This window comes from Orycteropus afer, unplaced genomic scaffold (assembly GCF_000298275.1).
Source record: "Orycteropus afer afer isolate SDZICR_OR568_19922 unplaced genomic scaffold, OryAfe1.0 scaffold00012, whole genome shotgun sequence".
Taxonomy (NCBI): domain Eukaryota; kingdom Metazoa; phylum Chordata; class Mammalia; order Tubulidentata; family Orycteropodidae; genus Orycteropus; species Orycteropus afer.
The window spans coordinates 1,429,210-1,452,990 of NW_006921599.1; the positions used below are offsets into that span (position 1 = coordinate 1,429,210).

Here is a 23,781-nt window from a genome sequence, read left to right on the forward strand (position 1 = left end):
TGTATTAAGATCTCTGATAACTGATTGTGAAGAGCAGCCAGTGGTGATTCCAGCTCTTCTTGGTGGTTTATTTCATTGGTTAGTGGAAAAGGAGGTGCTGGCTCTCACTCAGTAATTGAAATTACAGGAGGTGTGGGTGTTGTTGTGACTTATGGGGACTGTTGCTGTCTCCCAATCAGTTAGACAAACGTTACAATTGAATAACCATCAAAAAACTAAAAGCACATGGACAAAAAATACACCATGTAATCACACAGGAACAGTAAACCACCTTCCCCAAAAAAAGGAGAAAAAAAGAAGAAAACCTGCAATATCTGGGGATAGGGCACTAAGAGAGAAAGGTAGAGAAGGAGAATAATGAAGAAAAAAAATGTGAAAAAAATGTATATTAAAAAAAAGGAATGGTGTTAACCATGAGAAAAAAAAATAGGGAGAAAAATTTAAAAAAATTTAACCAGGAATAGGGAAAAGAAAAAAAAAAAAGTTGTAAACTAGAACCTGGGAGGTCAAGAATAGTAAAAAGGACAAAAGTATTAATAGTAATAGTAGTTTGAAAACAAATAAATACAAGCAAACTAAACACCAGAAAGAAAGAAGGAGAAAAAGAAAATAAATGAAAAGAAAAAACTCGGTTGAGGACAGTGCAGGGCACCCAGCTCCCTCCGAGCACACTGACTGGGATGGAGTTCCTGCGGGCCCAGAAGGTGGGTGGGAGTTGGGGTGGCCACACCTCTGTTCATCAAGTGAGTGTGGGGTATATGAGTAACAAGAGGAATGTCGGATCGTTTCAGTCATGCAGGTCCGGAATGTCCTTGGGGTTACTGGAAAGCAGAATCTCTTCTTAAGCCCCTGGAATCTGGTATATCACTGTCTCTTTAAATATCCAAAATGGTCAAGCCACTTGTAAACATTCAAAATGGCAGCATCCTCCAGACCAGTGAAAGTCCACAGCTCAGCCCATCTTTCTCTTCACTGCTGCTTCCCCTTTTATTCCACAGCCACCAGAGCAGTCCTCCGTGCAGTCCCTGGCCAGCAGGGCTGATTTTTAGGTTAATTCTTAGGTTCTACCACCATTCAGGAATCTCCAAGTTGTCTGTGCTGCCAGGATCTCTCAGGATTGCTGCCAGACTGCAAGTCCATATGTGTCCTTTTTTGGTATTTTCATGCAAATTCTTCTTCTAGTTGGGGTTTAGTCCATTTCTATATCATTCCCTTCAAGGCTCACGGGTCCATGATTATCTTCTGTGTCTGTGTTGGTTGGTTTCCTTTTTCTTTGTTGAAGAGGGTCTGTGCAGACTTTCTGCCTATTCTGCCATCTTGGAATCAATCATTTGGTTTTTTTCTTTCTTTTCTGACGTTTTAATGACCTTTTGCTTTTTTCTTTAATGATGTCCTTGATGTCATCATACAACTCATCTGGTCTTTCATCCTTAGTGTTCAATTCATCAAATCTACCTTTGAGATGGTCTCTAAATTCAGGTTTGTACTTTGGCTTTTGTGGACTTGTTTTACTTTTTTTCATTTTCAACTTGAACTTGCATATGAGCAATTGATGATCTGTTCTGCATTCAGGCCCTGACCTTTCTCTGACTGAAGATATTGACCTTCTCCATCATCTCTTTCCACAAATGTAGTCAATTTGATTCCTGTGTATTCTATCCAGTGAGTCTACATGTATAGTCACCATTTCTGTTGTTGAAAAAAGGTATTTAGAATAAATAATTTGTCGGTTTTACAAAATTTTATCATATATCATTGACATTTGTGGTTGGTGGATAAATTTGAATAATAGTTGTATTAACTGGTCTTCCTTTTAGGTGTAATGGATATAATCTTATTACTGGTAACATTGTACTTCAGGATTGATCTTGAAGTGTTTTTTTGTTTTTTTTTTTGTTGTTTTTTTTTTTATCATTAATGTGACACCATTCTCCTTCATGATAGAAACAATGTAGGAGATCCACATGATTCACATAAAATATTCACAGTTGTGGGTTTATTAGGAAAGTAACAGGTTGCAATTCAGGATCAGAAATGATTCAGGATGCAGTTCTTCTATCAGGACAGCCTCTTCTAAGCAGTCGCCACAGACAGGTCTCTCTAGGACTTCAGCTTTTGGCTCTGTGGCCCTTTGGCCTCTGCTCCACTCAGGTAAGTGTTATAAACCACTTTTAGTTCTGCCAATAAATGCACAGAGACACCCCACTCAGCTAGTAAGCCTCAGCCCAAAGGCATTCAGCTCTAGCTCCATGGATGGACAAACCTAGCTCTACAAAGTGCCTAAAGCATCCCACTCTGCCAGCAAGCCTCCTACCTAAAGACACTCAGCTTTCTAGCTTCATGGGTCCAGAAGACCACTGGGTTGTCTCATCTGTCTCTTGGTTCTTCTGCCTCTGCTGTTACTGTTTCTCTGCCACCACTTCTGGTCATCTCTCATTATCTCCAGTGTTACGGCTTTCTGTCTTCTAGATCTAGTGCAAGGGCCCTGGGTTCAAAAGAAATGTTCTATTCTCATCTCTTTTTCTTGATGGCAGTCAGGTCTCCCCTCTGCTTTGAAATTGGCTCTCTTTTAAGCCTAACAGAATAGCAAAACTGTCCAGTCTTCATTGTTAGGGTTCCATACATCTTATGTGCATGGTCCCTCCCATACATGGGTACCATGAAACTTATTTGCATTATTAGCAAGTTATCCACTCCCTTTGGTGGGTCACAAGTACCTCACATGGGAATAGTTCTACCCAGTCATTTGGTGGAAGTTACAGAGACTCTCGTTAGAAGGGTTATATTAAGTAATTCACTGCACTACACATTACATTCAAGAAAACCCTATGGAGTAGTTTTAATCTGCAACACATGAGATCACGTGAGTCAGAGTCAACTTGACAGCAGTGGGTTTCTTTCTTGTACATTTACTTCTCCCTCTTGTAAGTGATTTTGAATCCCCATTTAATCTTTAATTGAACATTACTGTGACCCTGTGTATTTATGTTTTCATTGTAAGCTATTCCAATTATTTTGGTAGCAAGTAGAGTATAAATTGTGAAGCAATGAATATGAGAGCAGAGCTAAGCCAAAGTGAACATAGACGGGGCATCAAGCCTTTAGGATATCCTTGCCACACAAGAGTTGCACACTGCACCTATGTCCCCACTGGCCCTTCTTGGGCTCCTCATGACCACACCACGGTCATGCCAAATACCAGATTGGATAGAGGAACCTGGAGCTGATTATCACTATCTGCCATGACTACATAGATCTGAGACTGGCCCTGAAACTAATCCCTTGCCTTATCTTGTGCATATGTCTTGCAATGGAAAAAGACACCAGGAATTATAGACTCAAGAGTGAGAAGTCACAAACACAGGGTTCTGAGTCTGTGTGCTTCCTCTATCCTGTATTTTATTGCTTCACCTATTTCATTAGTTCTTAAGGACAATGTATGGTACTTATTCACAACTGAGATACTTACCAATGTTGTCCCCTCCCCAATCTTGATAAGTAATTTTATGTGGCAGCTTGGATAGGCTATCGTGCCCAGATGTTTGATTAAACACTAATCTAAGGGTTGCTGAGCAGGTATTTTGTAGATGTGATGAACATTTGCAGTCAGTTGATTTTCAGTAAAGAAAGTCACCTTGGTAATGTGAGTGGGCCTCAGCCTTAAAATTAAAATCTGAAATTTTACAAAGAAGGAATTCAGCCTCAAAACTGTAACATAGAAACAAGGTCTGAGTTTCTAGCCTGCTGGTCTACCCCACAGATGTCAAACTTTTAGCACCCACAATTACATGAGCCAATTGTTCATATATATGTGTACATATATGTATATTGTTGTTGTTGTTATGTGCCCTTGAGTCAGATACGACTCATAGCGACCTCTCCTTGGGTTTCAAGCAGTATTATACACACACACACACACACACATACGTATCTCCTATTGGTTCTGTTTCTCTTGAGATGAAACACCAACAATGGGACAAACCTCATAACTGCCCAATGGAAGGATTTGGTCAATAGCTTTAGGTATCTACACAGAATGAATAGCTTAATCAATTGAAGGCTTTATCAAAAGAAATCCAAAGCTCCTAGTGGTATCTGACCACAATCACCTCAAAAGTATCCACCTTTTAAAGATACATTATAATATTTCTGGCAATCACCTAAACCAGTTGGTGTCCAATTGGTCTCAATTCATGGAGATTCCATGTTTGTCAGAGTAGAACTATGCTCCATGGGTTTTTCAGTGGATGGTTTTTTGGAAGTAGATGGCCCCACCTTTCTAACAAGGTGCCTCTAGGTGAACCTTTCCATTAGCAGCCAAGCATGTTAACCATTTGCACCACCCTGGGACTCCTTTCTTTCAATTATTGTTGTTGTTGTGTGCCACTTTGTTGATTCCAATTCATAGCAACCTTTTAGGACATAGTTGAACTTCCCCATAGAGTTTTCTATGCTGTATAAAGTTCAAACCAACTTGCTACCGTCAAGTCATTTTCCAACTCATAGCAACCCCTCCTTGGGTTTCTGAGGCAGTATCTCCACAGAATTAGATTGTCCAATCTTCCTTCCGAGGAGTGGCTGGTGGCTTTTCATCACCAGCCTTCTGGTTAACAGTCAAATGCCTTAGGCTCTACACCACCAAAGCTCTTAGAAATTGGACAATAATTGCTAACTGGAGGGGTGAAAAAGTGACCCAAACTACTTTATTCTGTAAAACTTACCTGTTTAATCAGAGTTATAGCCATTCATTCATCCTTTCAACATATCTTATTAAGTCATTTCTCTTAAATTAGGGAATTCTTACCATACAATGAACAAATATAACTGTACATTGTGTTCTCTAAGAAATTAAACCAGATTTAATCTGATAATTCAATTAATACCCTTCCTCAGAATTCACTGTTACTAATATGATTGTGTCTCAAATATGTGTGGACAAATAAAAGGTTGAGACTTTCCAGTTTTGAATTCACCCTAACTCTTGAGCCTGGTAGAAACTGGCCCTAAGACTAAGCCCTTGCCCTATCTTGTGCATATGTCTTTTGGTGATATCTGTAGACCGGATCATTTAAAAATAGGTTTAGTTGATAGAAATCAATTTTATAAAATAATCTTTCCACTGCGCTTGAGTCTTTTCATTTGTGAGAGATTATCCTTGACCCTTGCTAGAAAGTGCAGATTCGATGACTGGGGCCCAACAGTGGAACATGATCTCCTGGATTACAAAGAACTCTAAGTAGCATTTGTCTCTATCATCATTTTACCAATAAACTTTGTAAACTGTAGAGTTCTCTGTTAGCTATAAAGCATGTACCTTGGTATGCACCTCTTAGGGAGTAAGTTTGAATTGTTTTATAACCATAACTAGATTGGGGAATATACAAGAGAAAAATATTGTCATATTATTGGACCTTCATGGTTCAAAACACAGAAGGAAGACTGGGCAATCTACTTCTGCAGAGATATTGCCTCAGAAACCCAAGAAGGGGTCACTATGAGTCAGGAACAACACAATGGCAGTGAGTTTGGTTTGGTATGGTTCAAAATGTAGGTGTTGGTTCCATGCATTCAGTGAAAGGAACTCAATAGTCAAAAGAGTAAGGAAATCTCATGTGCTAGATTTATTTTATAGAAGAATGCTCATTTTAAATCGAAGAGCAGAGATGCATTTGTAAAGCAATGGTATTCCTCATGCACATAGCATGGACCTTGTAATGGCACCTAACTGCTTACAGGAACATCAAATGAAAGCAGATTACTCCTCCATTCATCTGACCAGCTTTCTGTCCTTGATCAAAAATTACCTTTGCTGTCCATCATGTTGTTAGTGGTTAAAACTTACCATTTAAATTGTAAGCTACAAAATCTAAAAGGAACTGCATGTGTGATCTTTGTCACCTCATTTTCATGAATGGAAAAGAATATTCTGACACAAAAATTACATACTTAATTCTCGCTCACCCTCTCTGCTGACCTCCATCCCATACTGCCTTGGGTTTATTTCCTCATCCATCAGTGGGTCAAAGTAATTTCTGCTGTATTCATTTCCTGTGGAAAGTACATGAAGTAAGGGTCAGTGATTATTAGAAGCACATGAACCAAAATGTTAATTTTGAAATCGACACCAGCACAGAAGGGCCATTTTAGCTACTTTATAAGCTTAATTTTTTTACAAGTCTTCCAAGCCTCCCGTTTTTATAATTATCATCCAGAAAAAGGTCAGAAAAGGTAATTCAAGTAACAAGTTCATACTATCTTTCTGTTGCTAAAAATTAATGAGAAAATTATCAAATATAGATTTTAGAAAAATAATAAAAAAATTCGAGTCATATTATGTGAAGGATATACTCAAGAAATGCACATTGTTGGATTATGAAAATGTTTAGGGTTCTCTGTTGACTTTACTTCCTTATTTTTATTTCACTAAGTACATCATGTTGTTGTGTACAGAATTCTATTGCCAACTTATAGGTGTCTTAATTATGAGAAAATATAGCAACATTTCTATGTTGAGATTTGAATGAAAAGAAAGGAAGAGCGAGAAGACTGCTTGCTGGGGTTTTTGTTATGTCAAATTAAGTAATATGAAAGAACATGCAATGCTTTATGTAGAAATTTCATTCAACATTCATCAACAATCCCAGCAACACAAACCAAAAATCCCCATTTCACTTCTCACTTACTCTATCCTTATCTTAACAACTAAACTGTAACATCAGGTATGGCTTTGCATTAGAGAAAAAGGTCTGTTATCAATTTTCCAAATCTAGTTTCATACTTCCTGCAGACTGAAATGTATATGTCTGTTGCTAGTAATTTGCATCTAGCAAAATGTAACCTATTCTGACGATAATTCAACTTGTCTAAAACACTGCAGAAGAAATAGAGAATTTTGGACTGAAAGCAGCAATAACATTGAAAATATTGCTCCCAGGGAAGGGTTAATACCTACCAGATAGGCTGTGATATTCCATAGTGTATTTGTTTTCAGATCAAAAATAATCCAAACAGCAGCTCCTTTTCCAAGGCTAAATGAAATTTTGATATGAACCTAGGTTTAATTTATATTTCTGGACTGGCACATTTTTGCTGTCAGTCTCTGTTCTATCAATGTAGTAAGTACAAGAACTGAAAATCTGCTCTACCTTGAGGTCTCAATAAAGAAAAAATAAATGAGTTTCATTTTTGTTACTTTATCTGTCAACAACTTCTAGGCTGGTATGAATCCTGGCAGTTTGTAATCAAAGTCTTATGTACTGCAATAACACAGCCATTCTACCTCATTTGTTGTAATTGTTTTGTTTGTTTTTTTTACCCCCTCTGTCACAAAGCACTGTGATACTCTAAGTACACTATTCATATGCTGGCAAAATAATTCACATATATTAAAGCAAAAATGGTAGTCTATTCCCTTATTAAAGGGAATAGACTTATTAAAGTACCATAGCAGCATCAGCCAGCTCCTGTGCAGATACCCTGGAAATTCCCCAAATCCAATTAAAAATTCATCTTTTCCACCTATTAAAATTACTTATTGGTAAATAATACCAAACTAACCAAGACCCTGATGAGTGAAACAAAGTTAATGTCTTTTTTTTTTTTTTTTTTATTTTTGGGCAAAACATATACCAATTCAACTGTTTCTGTATGTACAAGTCAGTGACATTAATTACATTCTTCAATTTTTATTGTGATTTGGGTGAAAGTTTACAGAGCAAATCCATTTTCCATTCAACAGTTCATACACATTTTGTTTTGGGACATTGATTACAATCCCCACAATGTAACAGGACTCTTCCCATTTCCTCCCTGTGTTTACCATTTCCCTTTGTCCTTTCTTCTATCCATTCTTGCCTTCTGAGCTTATCCCTGGAAAAATGCTGCCCTTTAGATCTCTTATGATTGATTATTCTAAGGAGTGCATAATTCCCTGATGTTTACCGCATAGGCCTGTCTATTGTTTGGCTGTAAGTTGCACCATGGGGGTGAGTTCAGGTCCTGGCTTGAAGGGTGGTTAAGGGCCATTGTCTTTGGGATTCCACCACCCTTCATCAGACCACTAATCCTAGTTTATTTTGTTATTTTGAGTTTCATTCCACATTTATCTCCTACTCATTCCGATATTTCCCATTCTGACCCCTGTCAGAGTGGTTGGCAGTGGTAGCCGGGCATCATTTAGTTTTTCTGGTCTCAGGGTCATGGAAGCTGAGGTTCACATGGTGCATAAGACCCATGGACAAATTGTTTTCATGCATCTTTGATTTTCTTCACTCCTCTTTAATCTGGACTAGGAGAGACAAGTAGCACCTTAGATGGCCTCTCAAAGGCTTTTAAGACCCCAGTTGCTACTTAGGATATAGAACATTGTCTTTGTGCACTATGGTATGCAAATTGACCTTGATGTCCTCCACAACTATGATTCTGAGCCCTCAGGCCCAATGACTCATTCCTTCAAAGTATTTGGTTATAGCTAATAAATTATCCTAACTTTGCTCTCTGTTCACTTTACTATATGTACATGGCCACCTTTGTAGCACATACAAATATGTATGTAGAGGTATTGTCTGACAAACGCATTTAAAGTTTGAGCATAGTCCTGTTCACCTACCCATACCTGATCACCTTGCCTGTGTACCTACATATCCATTCATAGATCAAAGCTTGTTAATACTGATAATGCAGGACTGTGTATGCAATAGTGTTTACTTTTCTTGTCTGTAAGACTTGTGTACCTCCCTGTGTCTTCCTTTTCTTTAGTGATATTGTGCTGATCACCCAATATTTATATATTGTCTTTCCCAGCACTCAAATTAATACATGTCTCTTACCTAGTTAGTGATTGACCTCTCTTTCCTCACATCCCTGGTAACCATCAAAGAGTGCTTCTTTCCATCTGTAAATATTTTCTTAATTTTTATTGTTTTTAGGTGCCATCGAGTCAGCTCCAACTCATAGCTACCCTATGTACAACAGAACAAAACACTGCTCGGTCCTGCACCAGCCTCACAATCACTGCTATGTCTGAGCTCATAGTTGCAGCCACTTTGTCAATCCATCTCACTGAGGGTCTTCCTTTTTTTGGCTGACCCTTCACATTACCAGGAATGATATCCTTCTCCAGGGAATGATCTCTTCTGATAACATGACCAAAATAGATGAGATGAAGTCTAGCCATTCTCACTTCCAAGGAGCATTCTGGCTGCACTTCTTCCAGGAAAGATTAATTAGTTCTTCTGGCAGTCCATGGTAATTTCAGTATTCTTTGACAACACAAGTCAAAAGTGGATTATTATGTTTGTCTTTCTGTGATTGACTTAATTCACTCAGCATAATATTCTCCAGGTTCATCCACATTATGGGGTGTTTAATGAATTTTCATTATTCTTTAATGTTGCACAGTTTTCCATTGTTTTTAAGTATCATAGTTTAGTTACCCATTCATCCATTGATGGGCATTTAGGTTGTATTCATCTCTCTGTTATTGTGAATAGTTCTGTGATGAAGATGTGTGTTTATGTATCTATTCATTTCCAAGCCCTTACTTTTTCAGGATATATACCTACTAGTGGGTTTGCTGAATCAAATGGTATTTCTATTTCCAATGTAAGGAAGCACCATGCCATTTCTACAGTGGTTGCATCATTTTACAGTCCCACCAGCAGTGTATGAAAGTTTCAGTCTCCACACCCTCACCATCATTTGTTTTTTTATCTTGTTGAACTTTGCTTTTCTTGCTGGGGTGAAATGGTATCTCATTGTTGTTTTGATTTGCATCTCTATAATGGCTAATAATTGCAAGCATTTCTTCATGTGTTTCATGGCCACCTGAATATTTTCTTTCATGAAGTACCTATTCATGTCTTCTCTTCTGTCCATTTTTTAACTAGGTTGATGGATGTTTTGTTGTTGAGATGTTGAAGTTTTCTATAAATATTAATGATAAGTCCCACGTTGGATATGTCATTGCCAATTTTTTTCCCCCAATCTGTAGATTCTTTTTTTTTCCCTCTTTTTCAGAAGTCTTTTGATGCACATAAGAATTTAATTTTTAGAAAGTCCCAGTCATCTAGCATGTCTTCTTATTTTTGTGCATTTTTGGTTTTGATTGATAGTCTATGCCATGAACTAGGGCCCTAAGTTTGCCCTGTTTTTTCTTTGATGATCTTATAGTCTTGGGTTTTACATTTAGGCCTTTGATCCATCTTGATTTCAGTTTCATATGTAGTGTGAGGTATGGGTCTTATTTCATTTTTCTGCACATGGGTATCCAGTTTTGCTAGCACCATTTGTTACAGAGACTGTCTTTTCTCCCATTTAATAGATTCTGCCCTTTTGTCAAAGATCAACTGTCCATAGGTGGATGAGTTCTCAATTATGTTCCATTGGTCTATGTGTCTTATTGTACCAATACCAGGCTGTTTTACTGTGGCTCTATAGTAGGTTTTGAGATTGGGAATTGTGAGACCTCCTACTTTGCTGTTCTTCTTCAGTAGTATTTTGCTTATCCAAGGTCTCTTTCCTTTCGATATAAAATAGTGATTAGCTTTTCCATCTCCTTAAAGAATTTTGATGGAATCTGAATTAGGATTGCATTATATCTATAGATTGCTTTGGGTAGTATTGACATTTTCACAATATTCAGTCTTCCTATCCATGAGTATGGTATGATTTTCAATTTATGTATGTGTCTTTAGGTTCTTGTAGCAATATTTTGTAGTTTTCTTTGTATAGGTCTTTTGTGCCTCTGGTAAGATTTATTTCTAAGTATTTTATCTTTGTGGTAGCTTGTGAAAATGGTATTGTTTTCCTTATTTCCTTTTCAGAGATTTCTTTGTTGATGTAGAGGAATCTGACTGATTTTTTATATTGATTATGTACCCTGCCACTTTACTGAATCTTTCCATTAGTTCCAGTAGTTTTCTTTCTGAGTTTCTGGGATTTTTTATGTATAGGATCACATCATCTGCAAATGAGGATAGTTTTACTTCTTCCTTATCAACTTGGATGTCTTTCACTTCCCTTCCTTGCCTTATTGCCCTGGATAGGACTTCCAATACATGTTGAATAGGAGTGGTGAGAGAGAGCATCCTTTTCTGGTTCCCACTTACAAGGGGGATGCTTTCTGTCTCTCCTTATTGAGAGTAATGTTGGCCATTGGTTTCTGTATATACCCTTAATTATGTTGAGTAATTTCCCTTCTATTCCTATTTTGCTGAGTGTTTTTATCAGGAATGAGCATTGCATTTTATCAAATGCTTTTTCTGCATCAATTTATATGATCATGTTGTCCTTTTCCTTTGTCTTATTTATGTGGTGGATAACACTGATTGTTTTTCTAATGTTGAGCCATCCTGTATACCTGCTATGAATCCCCCTTGGTCATGATGTATTATTATTATTATTATTATTATTATTATTATTATTATTGTTATTATTATTATTATTAAAGTATTGTTAGATTCTATTGGCCAGGATTTTGTTGAAGATTTTTGCATCTGTAGCCATGAAGAATACTGGCCTGTAATTTTCTTTATGTGTGGTGTCTTTGCCTGGCTTTGGTATCAGGGTTATTCTTACTTCAGAAAATGAATTTTGGCTATTCTAATCATTTCTATCTTCTGCAATAGTTTGAATAGAATTGATGTCACTTCTTCTCTGAATGTTTGGTAGAATTCTCTAGTGAAGCCATCTAGGCCAGGTGTTTCTTTTGTTGAGAGTTTTTTTTTTTTTTTTATGATCTGTTATGAGTTTACCTGAATTTTCTACTTTACTCTGTGTTAGCTTCAGTTCCATTTCTTCTACATTTTCAAATTTGTTGGAGTATGGTTCTTCATGGTATTAGATTACTACCCTTTTTATTTCAGTTGGTTCTGTTGTCATGTCACTCATTTCATTTCTTATTCAAGTTTCTTACATCTTCTCTTTCTTTTCTGGTAGCATAGTGCCTAAGGCACTTGACTGCTAACCAGAAGGCTGGTGGTTCAAACCCACCAGCCACTCCTCAGAAGGAAGGTTGGGCAATCTACTTCCATAGTGATACCACCTCGGAAACCCAAGAAGGGGTTGCTATGAGTCAGGTCTGACTTGACGACACATAACAACAACAACTTTCTTTTCCTTAGTTAAATTTGCAAGTAGTTTGTGAATTTTGTTAACTTTTTTAAAGGACCAATTTCTAGCCTTGTTGATGGGTCCTATTTTCTTATTCATTCTGCCACTTTCTTTCTCTTGACTGGTGCATTTATTTGATCCATATTCAGTATAATAAATGATAGACATGAATTTACTGCTGTCATTTTTTTGTGTTTTTTATTGTGATGTTTACAGTTTCTTTGTTCCCAGTATTTTTCTGTGCTGAGTTCATTTTGTCCTCAGATTTGCTTTTCATTCTTTACATTGTTGTTTATTTTGTGTTTACTGACTCCTTATGGCTTCCTTCTTTTGGCTGAAAGAGTTATTTATTTTCTTTGTGGTTACCCTGTAATGAATTTTTTTATCTTCCTAAGGTTGAAGAAATACAACCGGAATGCTCCTTGGAAGTGAGAATGGCCAGATTTTGTCTCATCTACTTTGATCATGTTGTCAGAGGGACCATTCCCTGGAGGAGGATATTATTCTTGGTAAATTGGAGGGTCAACAAAAAAGGAGAAGTCCTCAATGAGATGGAGTGACACAGTGGCTACAGGTATAGCAAGGACTGTGGGGCTGGCATGGGACTGGGCAGTGTTTCATTCTGTTGTACATATGGTCACTATGAGTCAGAGCTGACTCAATAGCACCTCACAAAAGCAACAAGTTTAAAACAGTCTGTTCTATCTTGATACCATCCTGACTTCCTCTCCATTGGAAATTTCTGTAATTATACCATGTATTCCCTCTTTTTGCTTTGTACTTGTTGTCATTTAGAGATTGATACCTCTGGTTCCCCATTTTCAGTCTTCAAGCCTATTTTAATTTTGGCAATTCTTTTTCTGGTTTGGCTTGTGAGTGTTGTTGTCATGTGTCTTAATCTTAAAATGTTGTCTTCTATTGTTGATTTTCTATCAAAGGACTCCTTTCAGCTTTTTTTATAAGGTTAGTGTGATTTTTACAAATTTCCTTAATTTCTGTTTATCTGCAAATGTCCTAATTTCACCATCATACTTGAGAGACAGTTTTGCTGGATATATAAGTCTTAGTGGGAGCTCTGGTAGCATAATGGCTAAGACACTTGCCTGCTAACCAGACGGCTGGCGGTTCAAACCCACCAGCCACTCCTCGGAAGGAAGGTTGGGCAATCCTACTTCCGTAGTGATACTGCCTCGGAAACCCAAGGAGGGGTCGCTATGAGTCAGGTTTGACTGGACAGCACATAACAACAACAACAACATAAGTCTTAGTTGGCATTTTTTTTTTTTTTCTTTCAAGGTCAATGTGTCATCCCATTGCCTTCTTATCTGCATGGTTTCTGCTGAGAAACAAGAGCTTAGTTTCACCAGTTGAGCTTTGTAGGTGCTATTTTGTTTTTCCTAAGCTGGTCTCAGGATTCTTCTTTTATCTTTGCTTTTGGAAAGGTTGATTATGTTTTGGTGACTTTCTTTTGCTGCCTATACCATATGGGATTTGTTGAGCTTCTAGGATGGATATCTTTTCATCTTTCATGATGTTAAGGAATATTTCCACTAGAATGTCTTTGGCAATTTTCTTTCTTTCCTTCCATCTTTTCTGCTTCTGTTGTTCTGGAAACCCAATCACATGTAGATGATTTTCTTGATATTGTTCCAAATGATTTTTAGGCTTTCTTTATTTTTCTTCTGATTTTCCTCAAACTGGTGTCAAGGCATTTTTCTTCTAGTTGGCTGGTCTGTTCTTCAGTCAATTCAATTCTGCTCTTTTGTCCTTCCAATGTGTTAGCCCTGTAACTTCGGTACTAATTTTTATTTCTGATTCTTGCTTTTGTATGATTTCTAACTGTCTGTTTATTATGTCATTTTGCTTTTGTATTCTTTTTCCAAATTCTGCTAGTGTATTATCTCTTTAATTTTGTTTGTGGTTTGCGAGAGCTCTTGGAAAATTCTCTCTATATGTATATCTTGAGTTCCTTACCAGGTAGTTCTATTACCTTTTCTTTCTTGGGGAAGTTTCCTAGTTCTTTGTTTTAGTCACTTGCAATATCTTGCCTGTTTCTTCATTTTAGTTGAAATTGTCTATTGTCTCTGAGACATTTTGGAGTTGTTGCTTTTATTTCTTGATTATGTGTTGGCTTGTTTGAACCTGCTAGTTTGTTTTGCTGTTTTGCTTTGTTTTGATATATCCAACTGGGTGAAGTAGGCTTGCCTCTTTGGTTTCTATTTTTTAGCACCAGGCACTCCTAAACATGTCTTCATGTGGGTGAAGTAACTGATGGGAATGTGGGTGCAGATGTCTGTTTGTAGGTCATAGAGAAGAGCTATGCATGAGATGAGCAAGTTTTGTCCACTTTATCTCTTTCATCCTTTGGTGCAGGAGTGGATGGGGGCACTAAGCCATGGGGTGATGTGGTAGACATAGTAGGTATGGTTGAGTTATTTTTGTTGTTACGTGCCATTGAGTTGCCTGTGACTCATAGCAGCCCTATGCACAGCAAAACAAAACACTGCCAGGTCCAGCAGCAGCTCCACAATCCCCTACTATATTTGACCCCAGAGTCGCAGCCACTATGTCAATCTATCTCATTGAGGGCCTTCCCCTCCTTCATCAACCCTTCACTTTACCAAGCATGGCATCCTTCTCCAGGGAATGCTCCCTTCTGACAACATGACCAAAATAGGTGAGATGAAGTTTGGCCATTCTCACTTCCAAGGAGCATTCTGGCTGCACTTCCTCTAGGGCAGATTTGTTAGTTCTCTAGCTGACTATTGTACTTTCAGTATTCTTCACCAGCACCACACCTCAAAAGCATCAATTCTTCTTAAGTCTTCTTTATTCATTGTCCAGATCTCACATGCATACGAGGCAATTAAAAATATAATAGTTGAGTAGTGGGGAATTAAAGTTAATTTCCCATTGAAAAGGGCAGGAAAAAAAGAGAAGAAAGAAAAACAAGAGTGTGGAGAAGGAAGATGGGTAAAAAGAAAAGAAGAAGAGGAAGAGGGAGAAATACACAAATACAAAGGAAGAAAAAGTGTAAAGAACAAAAAGTGGAAAATAGAAAAGAATAAAAGCGGACTGGTGCAGCTATGGTCAGCAGGGCAGCAAGTGGCTGTGGTGCAATTCATGGAAGCACATGCCCACAGAGCACCTCATTCAGAAGATATTGCAGGTATATACATCTTGTATTCAGGGAAAGGACGATCCATCAATGATATGGATGCAAGGAGGCAGAGCCACAGACATGGATCTGTCTGCTTGGAATGTGGTATGAGGAGTCACTGGGCTGCTGGTGAGAGAAGGTGGTCCAAGGAACCTGTGGGTAGTGGGCAGCCAGGAGGGTATTCCTAGACACCAGGTTGGTGTTAGCAGAAAGAGGCTCATCCTGGTCACCAGGAAGCTGACAGGTAAATGTAGTGGTTAAGTCTGTGTGTCAACTTGGCTGGGCCTGGTTGAGTGGCTGGGCAGCTGGATGTAGTATTCCCCATGATGAGACTAGTAATCAACTCCATGGTGGAATCTACTGTGAGCAGCTGAGTAGCTGCCTTAGGGATATGATCTGCTTCCTGTATATAAGGAGAAGACTTGGGGAATGTCTCAAGCTTATGGAATGCTTGAACCCTGCACATAGCCGAGTCATTGTTCAGCAGCCTGTCATGCTCTGCCAACCCTGAGACTTTCAATGAACTTGAATTAATGGCCTGCCCTGTGGTTTAGTAACATCAGGACTGTACCTTTTGACCTGTCAACCTTGGGCTTATCAGTCTCAGCAGCCAACAGCTGTCTGAGTGAAGAAAAGCCTCTAGCTCCAGTGGCCCAGGAGTAGGAGGCAGAGCTGAACCCCAAGGTTGAGGGGTTTTCACCCAGCCCTAGAGCCTGGCACTTTGAGCTTGGACTTAAAGCCTCCCAACTATAAGAGAATAAACTCCTGTTTGTTAAGGCCATCCCATTTGTGGTATATTCTTGCCAGAGCAGCACTAGGTAACCAGAACAGTAAAGCATAGAAAGGACCTCTCCAGTCACAACTCACTGGTGTGGCTCTGATACACTTCTTGGCACTCACAGCTGATTATCCAATTCTTTCCCAGACTCAATCAAGTGTAGAGCTGCCAGGAGTCCAGTGTCTCCAACCCCACAGGCCTACCCCTTCACATGGTCTCTCAATTCAAATGACTAGTGTGTTCACTAGTAGTGAGTTGTTTCATCGCCCTTCACTGACTCTCTCCTTGCTCTGCAGTTGCCTTTGCCAATGGGAGTCTTGACCATTTCCCTAGACTTTTCTCTCTCAAACCCAACATTTAATCTGCTCACACTGATTCACTCCACATCTGTCCACACAGTGTGTCCCAGCATATATTCCACGAAGTTGGTTTCTCCTCATCCAGGTATGATGCCTTCTGTTTCTCAAAATAGGCACACTTCATTAGGTCCTGGCTTCTTTTCTCCCTAGTCACTGTCTTTGTCCTGTCTCCCTTTCCAGTGAGCATTCATTTAATCTAATGCTTTATCCTTTCATTTGATCTCAGAGTTTCTGGATCATCATCTGTATCTGTTTCACTTGGTTTTTCTGGTTCTCTGTTGAAGAGGTGTTGGGCAGAGTGTTTTACCAGGACACCATCTTCTCTCCACCCAAAGTTAAGATATTTTTTAATGCATTTTATTGAAATATAATTTATGTACAGTGAAATACACAAACTAAAGTGACAGGGATCAATGCATTTTTTTTTCAGTGTTCCCTTCCCTCCCCTCCCACCCCAGGTAACCAACAAAGAAAGTTTCCTTCCATAAATGAACCTTTCCTTGACTTTTTACAATAATGGACTAATACTATTTTTGTCCTGTGATTGACTTATTTCACTCAGTATAATATCCTCCAAGTTCATCCATGTTATGTGGTGTTTTGCAGATTCTACATTATTATTTAGTGTTGCATAGTATTCCATTGTGTGTATGTACCATAGTTTGGTTACCCATTCTTCTGTTGATGGACACCTAGGTTTTTCCGTCTTTTTGCTATTGTAAGTAGAGCTGTGATGAACATGAGTTTGCATATATCTGTTCTTGTCCTGGATTTCACTTCTTTAGGATATATCTAGTAATGGGATTGCTGGGTCAAATGGTATTTTTAATTCCAGCTTTTTAAGGAATTGCCATACTGTTTTCCACAATGGTTGTATCATTTGACTCCCACCAACAGTGTATGAGAGGCCCAATCTCTCCACATTCTAGCCAACATTTGTTATTTTCTGTCTTGTTGAACTTTGCCATTAGTGCTGGGGTGAAATGGTATCTCATTGTTGCTTTGGTTTGCATCTCTCTGATTAGCATTAGAAATGCTAATGATTGTAAGCAGTTCTTCATGTATTTGCTGACCACCTGAATAACTTCTTTGGCAAAGTGTCTATTCATGTCTTATGCCCATTTTTTAATTGGATTGTTAATCTTTTTGTTGTTGAGGTGTTAGAGTTTTCTATAAATTTTGGAGATAAACCCCTTGTGAGATATGTAATTATCAACGAGTATGAATTTGTTACTGTCATTTTGTTATGTGCTTTTTCATGGTGTGCCTGATTTCTTTGTTCTGTGTAATTTCCTATGCTGAGCTCGGTTTTTTTTATGAATTGTGTTATCACTTCCTTCTTTGCTATTGTTTTAGTATTTGCTAAATATTTGTGTTAGTCTTCTTTTTTATTTTGATGTGAAGATGTATCATTTTTTTCTTTGAGGTTACTCTGTGATTTATAATTTTCTTCCCAAGTTTAGAACAGTCCTTTCTATCTTGCAGTTGTCTTGGCTTCTCTACCATTTAGAAGTTCTGTAACTACACAATTTTTTTTTCCCTTTTTATTTTGTACTTGTCCCCATTTGTCAATTGATGTCTCTGGTTCCCTGTTTACAATCTTGTAGGCTTATTTACCTTGGATACTTCCACAACTGGGTTGATTTCTGAGTTATGTCATCATGTGTGTTAATGGTTACTTGTTGTTTGTTGTGGTTGGTTTTCTGTCCAAAGGACTCCCTTTAACATCTCTGGTAAGGTTGGTTTGGTTTTAACAAATTCTCTTAATTTCTGCTTATCTGGAAATCTCCTAATTTCACTATCATATTTGAGGGACAATTTTGCTTGGTTTATAACTCTTGGATGGAAATTTTTCTCTTTCAGGGTTTTATATATAGCATCCAATTGTCTTCTCACCTGCATGGTTTCTGCTGAGAAATCCAAGTTTAGTCTTATTAGTTGCCTCCTTTGTAGATAACTTTTCATTTTTCCTGTACTGCTTTCAATACCCTTTCTTTGTCTTTGTTTTTGGTGAGTTTGATGATGATATGTCTTGGTGATTTTCTTTTGGGGTCGATTGTATTTGGGGTTCATTGGACTTCTTGAATGGATATATTCTCATCTTTAATCATGCCAGTGAATTTCTTTTCCAACAAATCTTTGGCAATTTTCTCTGTGGTTTTGTTTGTCTCTTCCCATTCTGGAATTCCAATTACAGGTAGGTTATTCCTTTGGATGGTATCCCACATGAACCTTAGGCTTTCTTCATTTTGTTTTGATCTTTTTTCAGATTGATTCCTTTCCAGAAAAGTATTGAGGTATTTGTCTTCAGTCTCACTAATTCTGTCTTCCATTGATTCAGCTTTACTCCTTTGCCTGTTCAATGTGTTATCTATTTCTGAAAATTTAGTATTAATCTTCTGGATTTCTGTGTGTAGATTTTGTATCATTTCTAATTTTTCATTTATTTTGTCATTGTGTTCTTGTATTGTCTTTCAAAATTGTTCTAGGGTTTTCTCTGTGTTTTCTTCCATTTTGTCAGTGTTTTCCTTGATCTGTCTCTCAGTCTTTTGAAGATACCTAAATATAATTCTTTTGAATTCCTTATCAGGGAGTTCCAATGCTGCTTCTTCTTCAGAGATTTTTTTTTGGGGGGGTCTGTATCATTGTCCCTTGTTTCTCCTGCTTTATCTAACTTCTTTGTGAGGACTGTGATGCTCTATTGTCTTCAAGACATTGTGACTTTGTTGTGTTTATATTTAATTGGTGATTGTATGTTGAAGTGACTTGCCCATGATGTTCATTTTCTTTGTTTTGTTTGGATGGTGTCTAGTTAAGCAGGGTCTGTGCTGTACTCCTCTATTCACTAGTTAGCAGCACTTATACACTCACTACCTGTCTCCTTTCCTGTTGTCAGCCTCCTCCCGTATGCCCCTGCCATCCTTGGCAAATGGAACCTATTCTTAGGTCCCTGGAATCCAAATAAGAATGCTGTCACTTTAAAATCCAATATGGCCACTGCTTATAAACATTTAAAATGGCTGTGCTCTTGGTCATTTTAAATATCCAAAATGGCTGCTGCTTATAAACATTCAAAATGGCTGCAACTTCTCTCACTTTAAATATCTAAAATGGCCACTGCTTGTAAACAATCAAAATGGCTACCCACTCCGTACAGCTGAAAGTTCACAGCTCAGGTTGTCTCCCTCCTTGTTGTTTCCCTTCCTATTCATGGGTCACCAGTTCAGTCATCCATGAAGCCCTTGCTTACCAGGGCTGATCTTAGGTCAATTCTCAGGTCCCAGCACCACTTGGGTATATTGAGACTTTTGGTCCCACCAGAGTAGCTGACAGTCCACAGCTCCAACCATTTCCATACTCTCTGTTTTCATTCAGGTTTTTCCACTAGCTGGTGCCTAATCCACTTCTGTATAGTTCCTTTCAAAGCTCAGGACTCAAGGATTATCTTTTGTATCTCTGTCAGTTGGTTTCTTTTTTTCCCAAAAATAAGATATTTTTAACCACATGTCTGGAAAGTATTATTTCTTTTTATGTGCTTAAAGAATTTTCAAAGAAGCTCTGGTGGTGTAATAGTTAAGATATTTGGCTGTTAACTAAAAGGTCAGTGGTTCAAACCCACCAGCTGCTCTGCATAAGAAAGATGAGGCAGTGTGCTTATGTAAAGATTTACAGAGTTACAAATTGAATAGGGATCACTATGATCAGAATCGACTTGATGGCAGTGAGTTTGGTTTTTTGGCTTAAATCTTTTTCATCTCTATTATCAGTTGAGATCTGTTGTTGTTGTTGTTATGTGCCGTCGAGTCAGACCTGACTCACAGTGAGCCTTCTTTGGGTTTCCAAAGCAGTATCACTATGGAAGTAGATTTCCCAACCTTTCTTCCAAGGAGTGGCTGGTGGATTAAAACCACCACCCTTCTGGTTAGCAGTCAAGTGCCTTAGGCACTGGACAGAAAGGAGTCCTATATTTGGGGAATTTTCCACACTAGTAACTTTCCCCTCAGGGCTTCAGGTTTCCAACACAAAGCTCAGTTGTCATTAAACAAAATCCAACTCATGGTGATCCTATGTGCAGTAGAACAGAACTGCTCCATACAGCTTTCAGTGGCTGAATTTTTTAAGTATATCTCCAGGCTTTTCTCCTGAAGCACCTCTGAATGGACTCAAACCTTCAGCTTTTCAGTTAGTAGCCAAGTGCATTAATCATTTGTACCACCCAGGTACTCCAGTTCAAAGGTGCTGTAAAGTCAGTTCTGACTGACAGTGATTCCACGTACAACAGAATGAAACACTGCCCAGTCCCATGCGAGCCTCACAATCTTTACTATACTTAAGCCCATGACTGTGGCCACTGTGCCAATCTATTTTGTTAAGGGTCTTCCCCTCTTTTGCAGACCCTCAACTTTACCAAACATGATACCCTTCTCATGTCAGAAGGGAATGGTCCCTTCTGATATGACCAAAGTAGGTGAAACAAAGTCTGGCCATTCTCACTGCCAAGTAGCATTCAATCAACACTTCTTCCAGGACAGATTTGTTCAACCTTCTGGCAGGCCATGGTATTTTCAGTGTTCTTTGCCACTACCAAATTTAAAGGCATCAACTCTTCTTCAGTCTTCCTCATTCATTTTCCACCTTTCACATGCATATGAGGCAACTGAAAATACCATGGCTTGGGCTAGGTGCACCTTAATCTTCAAAGTGACATCTTTGCTTTTTAACACTTTAAAAATATCTTTTGCAGCAGATTTGCCCTGTGCAATATAATGTCTGATTTCTTGACTGCTGCTTCCATAGGTGTTGATTGTGGACCCAAGTAAAATGAAATCCCTGAAAACTTCTATCTTTTCTCCATTGATTGTGATGTTGCTTATTGGTCCACTTGTGAGGATTTTCCTTTTCTTTATGTTGAAGTGTAATCCATACCAAACACTATAGTCTTTGATCTTCATGAGTAAGTGCTTCAAGTCATCTTCATTTTCAGCAAGCAGTGTCAGGTCACCTGCATCTACATTGTTGATGATTCTTCTGCCAATCCTGATGCCATGTTCCTTTTCACATAGTGCAGGTTCTCAAATTATTTACTGAGCAAACAGATTGAATGAGTATGGTAAAAGAATACAAACCTGAAGTACACCTTTCCTGATTTTAAACTATGCAGTATCACCTTTTTCTGTTTGAATGACAGCCTCTTAGTCTATGCACAGTTTCATTATGAGCACAATTAAGTGTTCTGGAATTCCTATTCTTCACAACATTATCCATAAATTGTTACGATCCACACAATCAAATGCCTTTTCATAGTCAATGAAACACTGGTAAACATCTTTCTAGTATTCTCTGCTTTCAGCCAAGAGCTATCTGACACCCACAATGATATCCCTTGTTCCACATCCTCTTCTGATTACAGCTTGAATTACTGGCAGTTCCTAGTCAATACCCTGCTGCAACCATTTTTGAATTATCTTCAGCAAGATTTTACTTGTGTGCGATATTAATGATATTGTTTGATAATTTCCACATTCTTCTGGATCATCTTTCTATGGAATGGGCACAAATATCAATCTCTTCAAGTCAGTTGGCCAGGTCGCTGTCTTCCAAGTTTCTTGGTATAAATGAGTAAGCTCTTCCAGTGTTGCATCTGTCTGTCGAAATATCTCTATGGGTATTCCATCAATTCCTGGATCCTTGTTTTTCACCAATTCCTTCAGTGTAGCTTGGTCTTCTTCCTTCAGTACCATTGGTTCTTGATCATATGTTGCCTCCTGAAAAAGCTAAACATTGACCAATTCTTTTTTGGTACAGCGATTCTGTGTATCCCTTCCATCTTCTTTTGATACTTCCTGCATCATTCAACGTTTTTCCCATAGAATCCTTCAATATTGCAATTCACGGCTTGAATTTCCCTTCAGTTCTTTCAGCTTGAGAACCGTTGAACACATTCATTGCTTTCAGTTTTCTAATTTCAGTCTTTGCGCATTTCATTATAATACTTTACTTTGTCTTGAGCCACCCTTTGAAATCTGTTCAGCTCTTTTATCTCATCATTTCTTCCATTCACTTTAGGTACTTTCCCTTCAAAAGCAAGTTTCAGAGTCTCTTCTGACATCTACTTTGGTCTTTTCTTCCTTTCCTGTCTTTTTAATGACTGTTTGGTTCCTTCATGTATGATATTCTTGATGTCATTCCACAACTTGTCTGGTTTTCATTCATTGGTATTCAATGTGTCAAATCTATTCTTCAGATAGTCTTTATATCCAGGTCAGATATAATCAAGGTCATATTTTGGCTTTCATGAACATGTTTAAATTTTCTGCAGCTTCATTTTGAACTTGCATATAAGCAATTGACTGTCTGTCTCACTGTCAGCTCCTGACCTTGTTTTGACTGAAGATATTGAGCTTCTTCGAAATGTAGTCGATTTGATCCCTGTGGTCCCCATGTATAGCAGCCATTTATGTTGTTGAAAAAAGGTATTTGTAATGAATAAGCCATTGGTCTTGCAAAATTCTATCATGTGGTCCCTGGTATAATTTCCATCAGCAAGGCCATATTTTCCACCTACTAGTGATTCTTCCTTGTTTCCAACTGTTGCATTCCAAACACCAGAAATTATCAATACATCTTAGTTGCATGTTTGGTCAATTTCAAACTGCTGAAGCTGGTAAAAATCTTCATTTCTTCATCCTTGACTTTAGTGGTTGGTGTGTAAATTTGAATAATAGTTGTATTAATGGGTCTTCCTTGTGAGCATGTGGATATTATCTTATCATCGACAGCAATGACTTCAGGCTACATCTGGAAATGTTCTTTGTGACAATGAAGGTGACACCATACCTTTTCAATTTGTCATTCCAATTTGTCATTTGTACCATATGATTGTCAGATTCAAAATAGCCAATACCAATCCATTTTAGCTCACTACTATCTAGGAACCGATCTTCCTAAATACATATTTTGTACATTCTACATTCCAGTTATTATTGGATATTTGCAGCTGTTACTTCCCATTTTGAGTTATGTCCCAGTAACAAATGAAGATTTTGAAAGCTTTCTCCATCCACTTCATTAAAGTTGACTTTACTTTGAGATAACAGCTCTTTTCCAGTTGTATTTTGAGTGCCTTCTGACCTGAGGGGTTCATCTTCTGGCACTATATCAGACAATGTTTCAGGGCTATTCATAAATGTGGTATAGTAAATTACTTTGTGTGGCTTTTCTACCCATAAGTCTTTGTAAACTCCAAGGTGGGATTTGCTATGAGCAACTGAGGAGCTCCTGATTGCTGAAGGTGTCCACCTGGAGTATTTCTGTTGGGAGTGGCACAAAACAATGTTCTGGGAGGTGCCCACTCTCTCAGGTGCTTAGACTTC

The 23,781-nt window shown here is 38.2% G+C and overlaps 1 protein-coding gene across 1 annotated transcript in view; it reads right to left on the reverse strand.

Moving 5' to 3' along the window:
• The window catches only part of LOC103206645 (orofacial cleft 1 candidate gene 1 protein), a gene marked incomplete at its 5' end in the record, with an annotated part of 79,825 nt that overhangs the window by 22,692 nt on the left and 33,352 nt on the right, over positions 1 to 23,781 (reverse strand). Inside the window, one exon of the mRNA XM_042782380.1 lies at positions 5,947 to 6,048. Coding sequence (XP_042638314.1) covers positions 5,947 to 6,048 — 102 coding nt within the window. The remainder of the gene's footprint in view (positions 1 to 5,946; positions 6,049 to 23,781) is intronic.